The 12,554-nt window shown below is 46.7% G+C and overlaps 1 protein-coding gene across 1 annotated transcript in view; it reads right to left on the bottom strand.

Moving 5' to 3' along the window:
• Nucleotides 1-52: 52 nt before the first annotated feature.
• The window catches only part of COL27A1 (collagen type XXVII alpha 1 chain), a gene marked incomplete at both ends in the record, with an annotated part of 141,124 nt that continues 128,622 nt past the window's right edge, over nt 53-12,554 (bottom strand). Inside the window, 17 exons of the mRNA XM_082295345.1 lie at nt 53-199; nt 756-974; nt 1,700-1,809; nt 1,969-2,137; nt 2,550-2,615; nt 2,835-2,861; nt 3,190-3,225; nt 3,602-3,619; nt 3,960-3,995; nt 4,705-4,758; nt 5,186-5,248; nt 5,798-5,851; nt 7,532-7,639; nt 9,080-9,187; nt 9,585-9,692; nt 9,768-9,821; nt 11,351-11,404. Of these exons, the coding sequence (XP_082151471.1) occupies nt 53-199; nt 756-974; nt 1,700-1,809; nt 1,969-2,137; nt 2,550-2,615; nt 2,835-2,861; nt 3,190-3,225; nt 3,602-3,619; nt 3,960-3,995; nt 4,705-4,758; nt 5,186-5,248; nt 5,798-5,851; nt 7,532-7,639; nt 9,080-9,187; nt 9,585-9,692; nt 9,768-9,821; nt 11,351-11,404 (1,431 nt within the window). The remainder of the gene's footprint in view (nt 200-755; nt 975-1,699; nt 1,810-1,968; nt 2,138-2,549; nt 2,616-2,834; nt 2,862-3,189; nt 3,226-3,601; nt 3,620-3,959; nt 3,996-4,704; nt 4,759-5,185; nt 5,249-5,797; nt 5,852-7,531; nt 7,640-9,079; nt 9,188-9,584; nt 9,693-9,767; nt 9,822-11,350; nt 11,405-12,554) is intronic.

Here is a 12,554-nt window from a genome sequence, read left to right on the forward strand (position 1 = left end):
GACAGGCCAATCGTGGGATTGGAGCCTCAGAGCCTGGTTTCCATAGCTTGGTTCAAAGGAAGCAGATGGGGCCGACCTCGAGGTGATACTGCTTTCCTGGCTCGGATGGGGGCAGGTTGTAGATGTTGACAATTGGCAGCTGCTGAGGGTCCTGGGTCCGAAACGAAAAGAGGGTCCGATGCCAGCGTCCGTCCTTGATCTGTGGGCGGAGGGGAGACAGAGAGAAAGCTGATGAACCAGGGGGTGAATCCTGCTGGAAAGGAATGTGTTTCATGAGGTGTAAGCCTGAAAATCCCTGTGTGAGACAAGGGACTGTCCCTTGGGCTGAGCAGGTCTGGGGTGGGTTTGGAGAGCATTTTGGGGAACCCTTTATCAGGCTGATGAAAACTGAGCTTGAGTGGTATCACCAAAAAAAACTCCTAATGCTGTGAGCCTGAATGCAGCCCTGTGTCTCCTGACTCTCTGTGGCACCAGACAAGAGCCACGGCCACCACCCATGGGGAGCCGTTCCCCCTTCTGCCGTTTAACTGCTCCTATACATCACAGCTGACTTCAGAATTTCATCTTTTGCTTTCTGTTTGAAGGCCATCTGCTTCACAGGAGCTGCTATAGCATCCCGGACTGGAAAATTAGTGGAGACCTGGTAAACTTGACCCTTCTCCCTCGTAGGATGAGCAGCATAGGTGTTACTTGAGCTCCAGAGTGGGCTCTGGCATTTCTCTCTACTTCTTCTTCCCTCTTTCACAGCAACATACCTTGCAATCATCAGCTGCCACTTCTGGCCTGAGCTGCCCACCCGCTTCAAACATCTGCCCGTTCCAGGCCCTGAAGCGCACGGCTTTTTCTGAGGGCTTCTCAGAGGAGCCTTCCTGCCACACAGAGGTGTTCAGGCAGTGGATGGTGATGTGCTGAACCACCTCCGAGCTCAGCAGTCGCAGGAAGTTCATCTGGACTCTCCCGATGTCAAAATCCAGCTGTAAGGTGACAGAGAGGTCATAGGGGCACCCTGCAGAGGGGCTGAGGGGAGCAGGGTTAGTGCAAGGTGGGATAGCAAAGGGGGTCTCCTTTCCTCTCAGCACTGGTGTCCAGAGCTGGATCTGATGTGAATATGGGCAATAAGGGTCAGATGCCAAGTCATTTTGGAAAGTTTTCATGGGGACACAGCAGGTCCTTAAGTAGGAGGAAAAGAATGTAAACTTTGAATTCAATACAACTTGCAAAGCAGGATCCAGCTCATCTGCAAATGAGCCCAGATACTGCTATTTGTATTTTTAGTACAGGTACTTCCTCAACAAAAATCCTGCAGCAATAACTTCACTGGAAACTTGTGTATTTAAGCTGATCTCACTTTTCCAGGTAGCGGAAAATAAAATGCGAGAGTGACTCGAACGTAAGTTAATTCAATAGAGGGTTTGGGAGCACGTGTTTGTGAAATTACTGCTCATGTTAAGGCTATGCTAAGTTCATTAAACAGCACTGGCACACATGGCTTTGTCTTGACAAGAGTCAGTAACAGCCTTAGGTGTATTTTTTAACTTCTGAGAGCAGTCCTGAGTTCTGGCACTAATGCTGCCTTGAGGAGAAACCTGTGTGCTGTGTCCTTGTGATCACTGTCTGGTGTCCTGGGACAACACACCCTGCATAAATATTTGGCAATAGCAGTATGGGAAATGCTGCTCTGGGGCTGAGCTGTGCCTACCTTGGAGACAGTGACAGGGCTGAGACATGTCTGGCCACCATTGGTGAAGTTGCAGATGACCTGTATGGTGTCTGAGGAACAGCCAAGATTTGGGTCAATCCAGTAGGTACCTGAGGAAATGGAGGATTTGGGAATTAACAAGGACACTTAACCTTTTCTGTGAATGACAAAAGGAGAGTTTTGGTTTCTTCATGACTAGTCCCAGGGAAGGAGACCATGTGAAACAGCCCTGTGGAGGATGCAGCTTTTGCACATTCAGGGCTTCCTACCATCATTCAGCTTCTGTTCACAGTTCATGAGGTCCCGGCAGATGCGTGCAGGGTTTTCCTTGGTTCCCAGGGGTCTTTTGATGCTCTGAATGAGGTTGCTGAGGTAGTGTAGAGTCTTAAAAATCTCCCCTCCATGGTCCAGCATGAAAAGGTCTGGATGTTGGTAACCCTGGAGAAAAAAGAAGGCAAAGTCAGGGGTGCCTTGGGGGCACTGGGTGCTGTAACCACAAGGGTTTCTGCATCATTTTGAGAAAAATCAGTGGGTCAAAGACAGGCTGTGCTGGCTTGGGGCCAGTGAGCCACAGGCCTTGTATTGTCCCAAACAGGACATTGCTGAAATACTGGGAAAGTCACAATGGCAAAGTCAGGAGGTTTGAAGCTTCACAAATCAGTAACACAACAGAACCATATCTTTTAACTGGACCTTTGTCTGCATAAACTCCAGTTATTCCACTAGAACAGTGACAAATCCTGATTTGTCAGGGCTTTGTATAAACTTTCTGCACATAGAAAGCACTGATGAGACCATTTCTAGTCTCCAGCTCAAGCAAAGACCAGGGAGTTCAAAAATTCCCTTGTACCTCTGTCTTGAGCGCGCTGTTGGAGTCGATCAGTGTCTGGAAAGCTGCCCCAAAGCTGTCTTGTTGCTGGTGTGGGGTGAAAAAGATGGAAACTGAGATTGTTAGAAGCTGAACATGCCCTGATGCAAGAAAACACTTCTCAATCTAAGGCTGTAGTTCAAGCATTGCTCTGCTAACAGAGCATCTCCTGCTGGACCTGAGTGTGTGTCTTCAAGGTCCCAGCAGCACCTTGGCTCTGCAGGACTTACATCACCATTAACAAATGTACAGAGAATGGCAACTTACAAATGAGGCTGGAACTCCTGGCGGTCCCTGGAAATCAGAGGGAAAAAGGGGCATCAGCCAGAAAGCTGGTCAGTCACTGCTGCACAGATATTTAGCCATGGCCTTTTGAAATCCCTGTTCCCCTGGAGCCCCTCAGTGCAGAGAAGTGAGAGAGGCAACAATGCTGTCTCTATAAAACACTTGGGGATGGTTTGGACTAAAGCACGAGAAACACTGGTCCATTCATGCACATGGTTTTGCATATGAGGAGCATAACAAAGCCATAATTTCCAGTGAGGGAACAGTCCCTCTGGAGAGTACCATGGCAATCATATTTAGCTTGTTTCAATAATGAACTCTTCCCACATCTACGTACCGGAGGGCCAGGGTATCCTCGTGGGCCTGGAGGACCCTAAAGACAGAGTGGTATCAGTCAGTGAAATATCTCCAGTTTTTATTTCCATTTCTCATGGTTTTCACCAGCAGGAATCTATTCCCAGCTGTATTTTTGACACCTCACAGCAGCTTGTCCCTCAAAACTTTCAAAAGACAGGAAGTGGTCCCATTTTGTCCCAGCTCTGGGCACATCTGTCTACACCTGGTCTATTCCTGCTGCATCCCTTGTTTCCAGCCCTTTCAGCTCCTCAGCTGTCACTAAAGCTGTGTCCCCAGGTACTCGTCGCATTCTATTTGTGCAATTACCCACCCTGGAGCTTTGCCCTTGCTGAAAGCAACTGTTTTACTTAAATACAAGATATCAGTCAGAAAAAGGGAAGTCAGATACTTACCCTTGGACCTTGCAGACCCTGCAGGGAAAAAAAAAGGCACAGAAGCTGTCAGAAAATGCTCATTACTGACCCAAAATCTCCCTGTATATCCATGTGCTGTTCCCAGGGTGCCTGTGCAAGGGCTGAGTGCTGTACTGGAGATACCACAGTTGTGGACAACATAGTGAAGTGTTGCTGGGTTAAGGAAATGGAAATTTTACCAGCAGAGTGGTGTGGATGTATGTGCACATGTGTAATCAGTGTCTTGCCCTCATGGGAGCCTGATAGACCCTGTGGTCATAGCAGAGCCCAGAGTGACTCTTGATTGTTCAAAATCAGGGACCCTCTTAGGGGCACCCAAGGTGGGACCAGCACTTACCATCTCCCCACGGCTGCCTTTGTCTCCCTTGGGCCCCTGGAAAGCACAGGAGGTGGCTGTCACTGACCATTCACAAACTGCCCTGCTGGGTGCTGCCCCCCAGAAGCTCCTTGCAAGGACCCAAGTGCATCTCTAACTCATCAGCTCAGGTTGACATATTGGCCTCCCCATCTCAAAGCAAAAAATGCCATTACTGGCTATTTTGGCAATGTCTGAGTTCATCTCACTGGTTTTTATCTCTGCCAATAGCAGCCTCTGGACCAAGCTCTGAGTAGTGTCATGCTTGTGTTTTCACAAAGAGCTGACCTAATCTTTCACTTGTGTTCAGGGCCTTTGGCATTTCAGGGCAGGCAGGGATTTTCAACAATTCTCAAAATCAAGTGGTTCCCAGTTTAATACTTTAAAAAAAATTATTTAAATGTGTATTTTTTCCCCCTCAGGCCAAGTTATTTGGAAAATCTGGCTTTCAAAAATCTGCAATAACATTCTTGTCTTCCAGTCTATTGAAAACCTTGCACATATGTATTGCTGTTCCTCACTTTTCAGCTAATAATCTCCTGGCAACTGTCTATGCAGCCAGAGATTAAGCCTACACTTTTCTGAAGCTGCTGATCTTAAAACCCCATTTTGTTTTCCTGATTACAGCAGGATTTGGGGGTTACTTATGCTGGCCTCAAACATCTTGGATCTCATGCACTTAAGTTCTTCTAAAAAATACAGGCAGAAAAGGATTGTGGATACTTACAGGGCTTCCTGTGGGACCTTGAATGCCGAGAGGACCAATAATCCCTTCTTTTCCCTAGAGAAGAAAAGACCTGTGTGAACCACCACATGGGAGCTGCCAGTCATTTTCAGTAAGGCAGACTCAGTGAGGACACAGAATCTTTGCTGCTTTTCAGCAGCCTGGTGGTAGTATTTGCTGTAGCTGGAAGAAAAAATAATTTCAAACTGCAAGTCCAAAGAGACAAGTCCTCACAGTATGGTTGTCACAAGCCTTGTTAAACCTCAGAAATTCCAGAAGTAGAATGATTTCAGTGTAGCTGGAATGCTCTGTGCAGTGTGGCTGTCTCCAAGCCCCATGCAGATGTGGTCACCTACAGCTGTGGAGCTCAGAGGTGGTGCCATGGCCTCAAGCCACCATGCTCCTCACAGCCCCTGGAGCCTCACAGAAACAGGGGTGAAGGAAGAAAATCTTCCCAAACCCCACAAACTGGAAAACCACTCACCATGAGACCCGGTGGCCCACGTGGTCCCTGAATGCCTTTGAACCCAAGGTCTCCTGGGGGGCCCTGTGAGCAAAAAATGAGATGTGAGGTCCACTAAATAACCAAACCCTGTGTTTATGCCCTTGCTTAGAGCTCTGTGTTAAGGACAGGGATGCTGCCTCTTGTATATGGGAATGGGAAGATCCAATTTGTTGTAAATTCTTTTCCCAGTCCTGTTTTGCAAGGCTTTTACTTTTGACAGAAAACAAACAGTCCCCTCTTCACCAGGGAAATTATATGCTGATAAAATTAATCTAAATTTCAAGTCAAGGCTCTCAGTGTTAGGGATGCACATTGGTGTCTCAGGTGCAGGCTGATGTTTGATGCTGGAAATACAAATGTCAGAAAGGGGGAAGACAGCCATGGAATCTCTAGGACAGCCCTTTTCCTCCAACAAAGCATATGTAAGCACACACTCATTTAACAAATGAAGATTCATAAATTAAAGAAAGTTGGGATCAAAATTCAATTTCCACAGTTTCTGCAGAGCTGCTAGCAATGTAAAAAGTGTGGCATTACCTGTCCCCAATAAAGTGAGACTAGAAAACCAACTGGTCACCAGCAGCCTCTTACCTTTGGCCCAAACAGTCCTGCAATCCCTGGAAATCCTGCCTCACCGAAGTCTCCCTGCATGTGACAGCCAAGACAAATACAAGAACAAAGGACAACAGTAAATTCACACTAGTGGCTGGAGATGTCACTTAGAGATGCACCAAGAGTTCAGCAGCTTCAGAGAAAGAGAAATCCGTGAGTCTCCTTCAGTCTAAGGACTGATGAGAAGGAGGAATGAAAAAAAACCTGGAGGAGGAACTACACAAACATCAAGCTAGAAGCAACTCACTTGATCCCTTAGATCTCACCAATGCCACCTTTTTACCCCCAAAATGGGAGGCAAACCTACACTATTCCTAGCAGATGCTTCTCTGGCTTGGCCCAGCAGAAGCAGGATGGAGAGCATCTACTCTGAGACTGATCTTGGAATTTCATGCTGCAAAATAACAGCCTCAAAGTTCTTTAAAACAAGCTCCTCTTTTAGTTCTAATGCAAACTGGACTGACCTACTAATTCAAACTATAATTTCAAACTATGCTCATTCAAGCTGTTTAAAAAGTGCATGTTCCTACAACATAACCTCCCACTCAAACCCAGGAAAACCATGCATACCCCCTAATCCTTTTCCTATTAACTCTGCAGGGATTTTTCCTCAATTTTGTAAGAAAAATAATAATAAAATAGTTGAAAGGCCATCAAGCTTGAATCAGCACATAGCATGCACCCTGAGAATAAAAAATGCACCCTGGGTAGTATGTCCTTGTGTAAACATCCTCCTTTCACCATGTTTGAGATGGTTATCCTTTGATATTTTTGAGCTTCTCAGATGTCAAAATTCAAGAAGATTCAACTTTTTTTTGTAAAAAAAGGGATCAGAAACCTTCACCAGATGATTCTTCTCCAATGTTAGGAACATCAGAGATAGATAAGGCTTGTTTGGCCTCTTGGCAGGACTGTGTCAGCCATTCTGATTGTGCTTTTTGGGGTATATTACAATGGTTTGTTCACTCAGTTGTAAATGGCCCAAGTGGTGGGGCTTCCATCCCCTTTATTACAAGGTTGTTCCAGTGTCAGCCTAGAAACCTCACTTTTAGCAAGTTTTCCCTGCCATGACAGTGAGAAACTGCTTGGCAAGAAACGGCCTGGTTGGACTCGGTGGAGGGTAAGAAACTTTCTAAGGATACAAATTGATTTAACTGCCCATTTATGGGTCCTGGAAAGGAAAACTGCTACCAACAGAGATCTTTCCTGCATCAGGAGAATCAACCAAGCCTTCTTTCTAGAGGAATTTCAGGCAAAAGCAAGTGGGAAGTCAGAAGGGTTTAAATGTCATGGAGTCACCTCAGCCAAAGGGACATGGTCACTAGTCCTGCAGCAAATCAGGCAGTGACAATATGGGACAAATGAATGTGTCACTTGTGTCACAGAGACAAAATGATCTGTGAGATTGATCTAGGATCAATAACAAAATGATATATGGTGGTGTTGGTTACTACCTTTCAGCCTGAAAACTGTCAGCACAGGGTTTTATATAAAACAGCCAAACAGGTGTAGTTTAGTTGAGGTAGTTTGGGCAATCTTGTGCCTTGTTTTGTATCAGTCCTAATCTCTCTCCCAGAATCATGCTCAAGCTGGATATGGGCTCCCCTATAAAGACCCTCCCAGGGATCACCCTGCTTTCCAATCCTGTGGATCCACACCCTCTCCAGCTGGAGAAGCCTGGAGTCAGCTCTTATCAGCTCCATCACCACTAACCAGCTGTCCTTTGGGTCCCGGATCGCCAGGGCTCCCTGGAAGGCCCGTTCCTCCCGGTGATCCTCGCTTCCCTGTTTGGCCAGTCTGCCCAGGCAATCCTATTTCACCCTAAAAATAACAGAATTCAAGTAATTCCAAAGGACAGGAGATAAATACAACAGCACTCAGCTGAAATAGCCATAGATGGAAAGGTGGAAAAGATGGCTCATTGGGATAAGGAATGTAGTTCCATCAGTGGATGCCCCAGGTCTGCTAAGGCAGGTTGTTCAGGATGCACAGGGTGAGACCAAGGTGGGCATGGCTGTGTCCCCTCCTGGGCTGCCCACAGAGCAGGAGCCTCAGCAGAGCTGTCCCACCTGCATGGGGGTGAGGAGAGAAAGGGGATCAAATGTCTTCTCTTTGCACTTCCTATGTTCTTTGTCCTGCCCTGCAGCTTCCCATAGTCTCTTCCCCCAGCAGGCTGGCAATTGATGATTAATTCATGGCAAATGCTGAAGGCCTGCCAAGAGCAGGACTTCAATCCAGAGGCTGCAAACCCAACGTTTTCTCAACGTTAACTCTACAACTTCAATCCAGGGAGAGGCTTCTGCCACCCAGCACCACACTTTGCTCCCCACCTCTTCCCCTTGCCAAGTGCCAGGAGCAGCACAAGCTCCAGCTGCTCAATCTGGGGCAGACTGGGAGAGGGGAGCAAAGGCAGGGAGAGCCTAGGATGGTGGAACAGACAGAAAAGGGGCAACAAATTCTCCTGGAGGTAGGGTGTGAGTGTGTGACAAGGACACAGAGTCTGTCAGTCACCTCCTGTTGTACTGCCCAAGGCAGCTGGAGGGCAGCAAGTGACAGATCAAGGGCGATGTGTTATGGAGTCCTAATTTAAATCAGATCTCAGAGCTTCTCTAAACCCAGCTGGAGTCTTCCTATTTACAGAGTCTTTCTACAAACGACTGAATTGCTGTGGGTCCAGTTTAGATCCTGTGGTGAGCCTGAATCAGGGCAAGGACCAGGAAGAAACCCCAAGGTCACAAAAGCAGCTTGTCCCTGCTTCCACCCAGTGCGATGTCCAAGCTCATACTGGCTTCAGTCCTTCTAATGCAGTAAATACGCTAAAAACCAAGCAGCACAAATTTCCCTCCAGCAGCTCAGGCCTTGCAGAGCAGCTAGAACACTTGAACATCCCACAGAGTAGTCCATTCTGGACATCCTACAGGTGGGCTGCAGCAGTTCCTCTGCAACTTCTCCATGTTTTTCCTAGCCAGGTTTCTAATGATAAAAGACTAAAGTGTTTGTAGTGTGAGTATGTGTGTCTGCAGGCTCCTGAGTGTCCTTGGTAAAGGAAGAAAGGTCTCTGGGACATTCAGCTGCTGTGTACATCAGGAAAATGGATGGAGGGATGGATGGATGAGATGAAAGATCTATAGAGCCTCTAGCTAAGTGAAAGATGGCAGCAGGAACTGAGACTATATTAGACCTTGGAGAGTTCAAGCTCAGAGCCATCAGGCTCACAGACTGGCTCTCTCACAGCAGCATCTTAGGGAGTCAGAAACTCACCTTGAATCCTGGTGGTCCCTGTGCCCCTGGGAGTCCTGGCACACCGGGGTTCCCTCTCTTGCCTGACATCCCGGTCACACCTTCTTCCCCATCATCACCCTGCTCTCCCTAGAAAAGAAACACAGAAGAGGTTATGATACAAAACCCTTTTCCCTTCTGCATAGCTTCTGGGGGGACAGCAGAGTAGTGGGATTCTGCCCTCAGCAAGAGGGGGATAGGTTTGCAGGGGTGGGTTTGCAGATGTGGACAGAGTTCTGTGCATGTGAGGGTCTGTCAGGCTACAAAACCCACTTTATTTACAGGTCTGGTCATGCAAAGGCAGCTGCTGCCTGTATGTGCAAGTGAGATGTGAAGAAGATGTACATGTACATTACATGTACTCTGGGTACATGTAAACTGGAATATCCACAGCTAGATCACATAATTTCTCCTGTGCTACCTTTTAGTTTTCCAGCTCCAATGTTGTGTTTGCTGTTAATGCCACAAGGTTACAGTTGAAGCTTACCAGCATCCCAGGCACGCCGTCCTTCCCAGGCACTCCGTCCACTCCAGGGGCACCCTCCTGACCCTGCCTTCCCACCACTCCTCGAGGACCTGGTAGCCCAAGGATGCCCTAAAATTACAAAGATGTTAGAGAAGGTGCTCCCAGACAGCATTTCCTGGGGCAGAAAATGGAATTTTCACCTACCGGTGAGCCTCTGCTCCCTGCACTGCCCTGTGCTCCTTGCTTTCCTTTTTGACCCTGCAAGTAAAAAAAAGAAAGACATCTAAAATTGCAGCAGTTCTAGCACAGCTCCACTTGGGACTGTGACTTCAGGGTGTGCTTTTGGATAATGATTGGAAAGAGTTTTATAAAAGGGAGATTTATAAAGTCAGTTGCTCCAGCACTGGGGAATGAACTGCTATTTGGTTTTATTACAAGTGATTCTTCGTATGTCTTGAGAGTTCTAGGGCAGGAATGAATAGCTAGAAGGCAAGGACCTACATTTTTCCTAATACAGAGCAGATGAGGACAAATAAAGCAGGATGAACTCAAGGGAGGACTTGGTGCACTGGCAAACATTAGAACAAGATGCTAAAAACCTGAGTCCTCCATCAATTCTCTGACAGCAAACCCAGGACCCAGTGAGTCCTCTGAGGGTGTTCAGGGGAGCTTCTCTCTGAGAAGTAGCTCCCTCTATTTTGGAAAGCTAATGGAAATTAAAAAGGGTGTCTTCTGTCTGAAATTTGCAGTGCTACTTTGTGAATAAAGGCATAAAAGAAATACTCCTGAGGTTTATTAGCTGTATAAAGGGTTAATTTGTGCAGAATGAATGGAAAACTCAGCCTCACCACCTTCACTAGGGCTCTCTTAGTGAGGTCATGTAGTAAAGCACTTTTAAATTGAATAACTCATTTTCTGTGCATTGTTTCTCCATCTGCAGAGGACCAGGCTGGCCAGCTACATGAAAGAAATATTCCTGGGGGTGCTTTCCCTGCTATTCATTAGACCCAAAGGCAGTTCCAGATTGTCCATCGATGGGCAGAATTTATTTATCACCTGGTACGCTTCTTGCCAAGAAGACCTAAAACTATCTTCTGGCCTTACCCCCAGCAGGGTCAGATTAAAAACCCTGACATCTGTCAGGAGAGAACAGGAATTTGCTGAGTATTGAGGTCACATACTTCTGTTTTAGCAAATAAAGTCCCTGGTCTGTGAGAATAATTAGCAAGCTGTCATTACAGCCAGGTGTGGAGGTAGGAGTAGGTATGAAGTGCCCCAATGAACCCTGAAGGACCCATGTGTCCTGGGTTTTCTTGCTCAATTAGGACAAGAAATTAGAGGGATTGTTCCAAGAAAAAACTCCATGGATAAATGGACTCCAAACCCAGAAGGTTTCAAGCCAGAAAAGTTTATGGTTCAAATGAAAGGGAGAGACACTTGCCTGGCTCAGCCCTCCTTGGGGATGGACGAGACAGCTGTGGCTGGAGACAGCACAAACAGGGCATGGGAAAGAGACATAACCCATGGCAGGGACTAAAGACCTGCCCAAGAGTCACCCATCATGCTGGAGCTGGAATTGTCTTGATCTTCTCCAGCTCCACAAAGCCAACAAACCATTTGGCCTGGACACCCAAATATTTACAGCCCTCCCAAAAGGATCCCCACAGCCTTTTAAGGCATAGACCATAGGCAAAAATCCCACATGCTGGGCAAAACCATGACAATCCTCTTAATTAGACATTTTCTTTAAACTCAGGACACTATAAATGCACCCTGCTGAAACCTACCGCATCACCTTTGGATCCCTTTGCTCCTGGCTTGCCTGGTGATCCAGGATCCCCCTACAAAACATAAGCAAGAAAAATCTGCTTAAAATTCTCTTCTGGCAGTACCTTGCATGAAGTACAAAGAACAGCATTTTTTTGTGCCCTAACAATGCTGACTGTATGGAAACAATTCAGGGAAACAGCCTGTACTCAGACAGGCCCCTGGGAACAAAGAAGCAAGGAACTGTCTCCAGAGAGCATTTAACAGGGTGTCGATTGGAGAAGAAGCAACTCTGCCCCTCACTTGGGTGGTGCCTGCATTTGTGGAAATCATTCACCAAATTCCAGATGGTGCCTGGAGAGCAGTGCTGAGAAGTGGGCAGGAAGGAGCCTGTGTAGAATGAGTAGTTTACACAGTGATTGCTGGTACCACTTCCCTTTTGCACACTGCAGCCCTTGCCTTGGTTTCAGCTGGGAGTCAGGTGTTAGAAAAAGGGCTATGGAGTAAAGCAGAGAGGGTATTTCACTGCTCTCTTGCTGGTCTCTTCCCCATCACACTCATCTCAGTCTTTTCTCCCAGCCAGCCAGGTTGGGTTTTTTGGTCTGTATTTGTGTCAGTGGCCATTTCTGGATTAATATAAAATGAATGGTAAGGAAGGACTCCCTGCAGAGCTCTCCTTCTTCACCTTGTTTTTGACTCACGTTCCTAATGGACATTTACTAAAGACAATCCAAAGCTCCTGCTTCCTTCTGAATCATCTGAGGGGCTACCACCCCCCCCCATAAACTACATCCACTGGGGAATGCAGCAACTCTACTCATTTCTGGGCCGTATAACAGACCAGTAGCATTTTAACCCCAAAATAGAATCTGTTGTTCTTCCCAGCAACCTTACAAAGAGTGGGAATTGATTCAACTTTATTTCCCAATACAAACTACATTTAATGTGCTGCTGCACTCACAGTTGCAATAGTCATGTATAAAGATGAGATGCTACTGTATATAACAAGGGAATAAAAAGTCCTTCCTTTGAATTTGGATTTAATTTAGTCTTTCACAAAGTCTTTCACTAGTTTGAGAGGAAACAATTTGCAAGCAGAATAATATGGTCTCACCTCACACTGGACTAGCAGAACATCAAAAGGATCACTTTCAAGCAGACCCTTCCACTGTCATTGTCATCTTCCACCACCCATCTCCTGAGATTTCTAGTCCCTCATGGACC

This window comes from Coloeus monedula (genome assembly GCF_965178545.1).
Source record: "Coloeus monedula genome assembly, chromosome: 21".
Taxonomy (NCBI): Eukaryota; Metazoa; Chordata; class Aves; order Passeriformes; family Corvidae; genus Coloeus; species Coloeus monedula.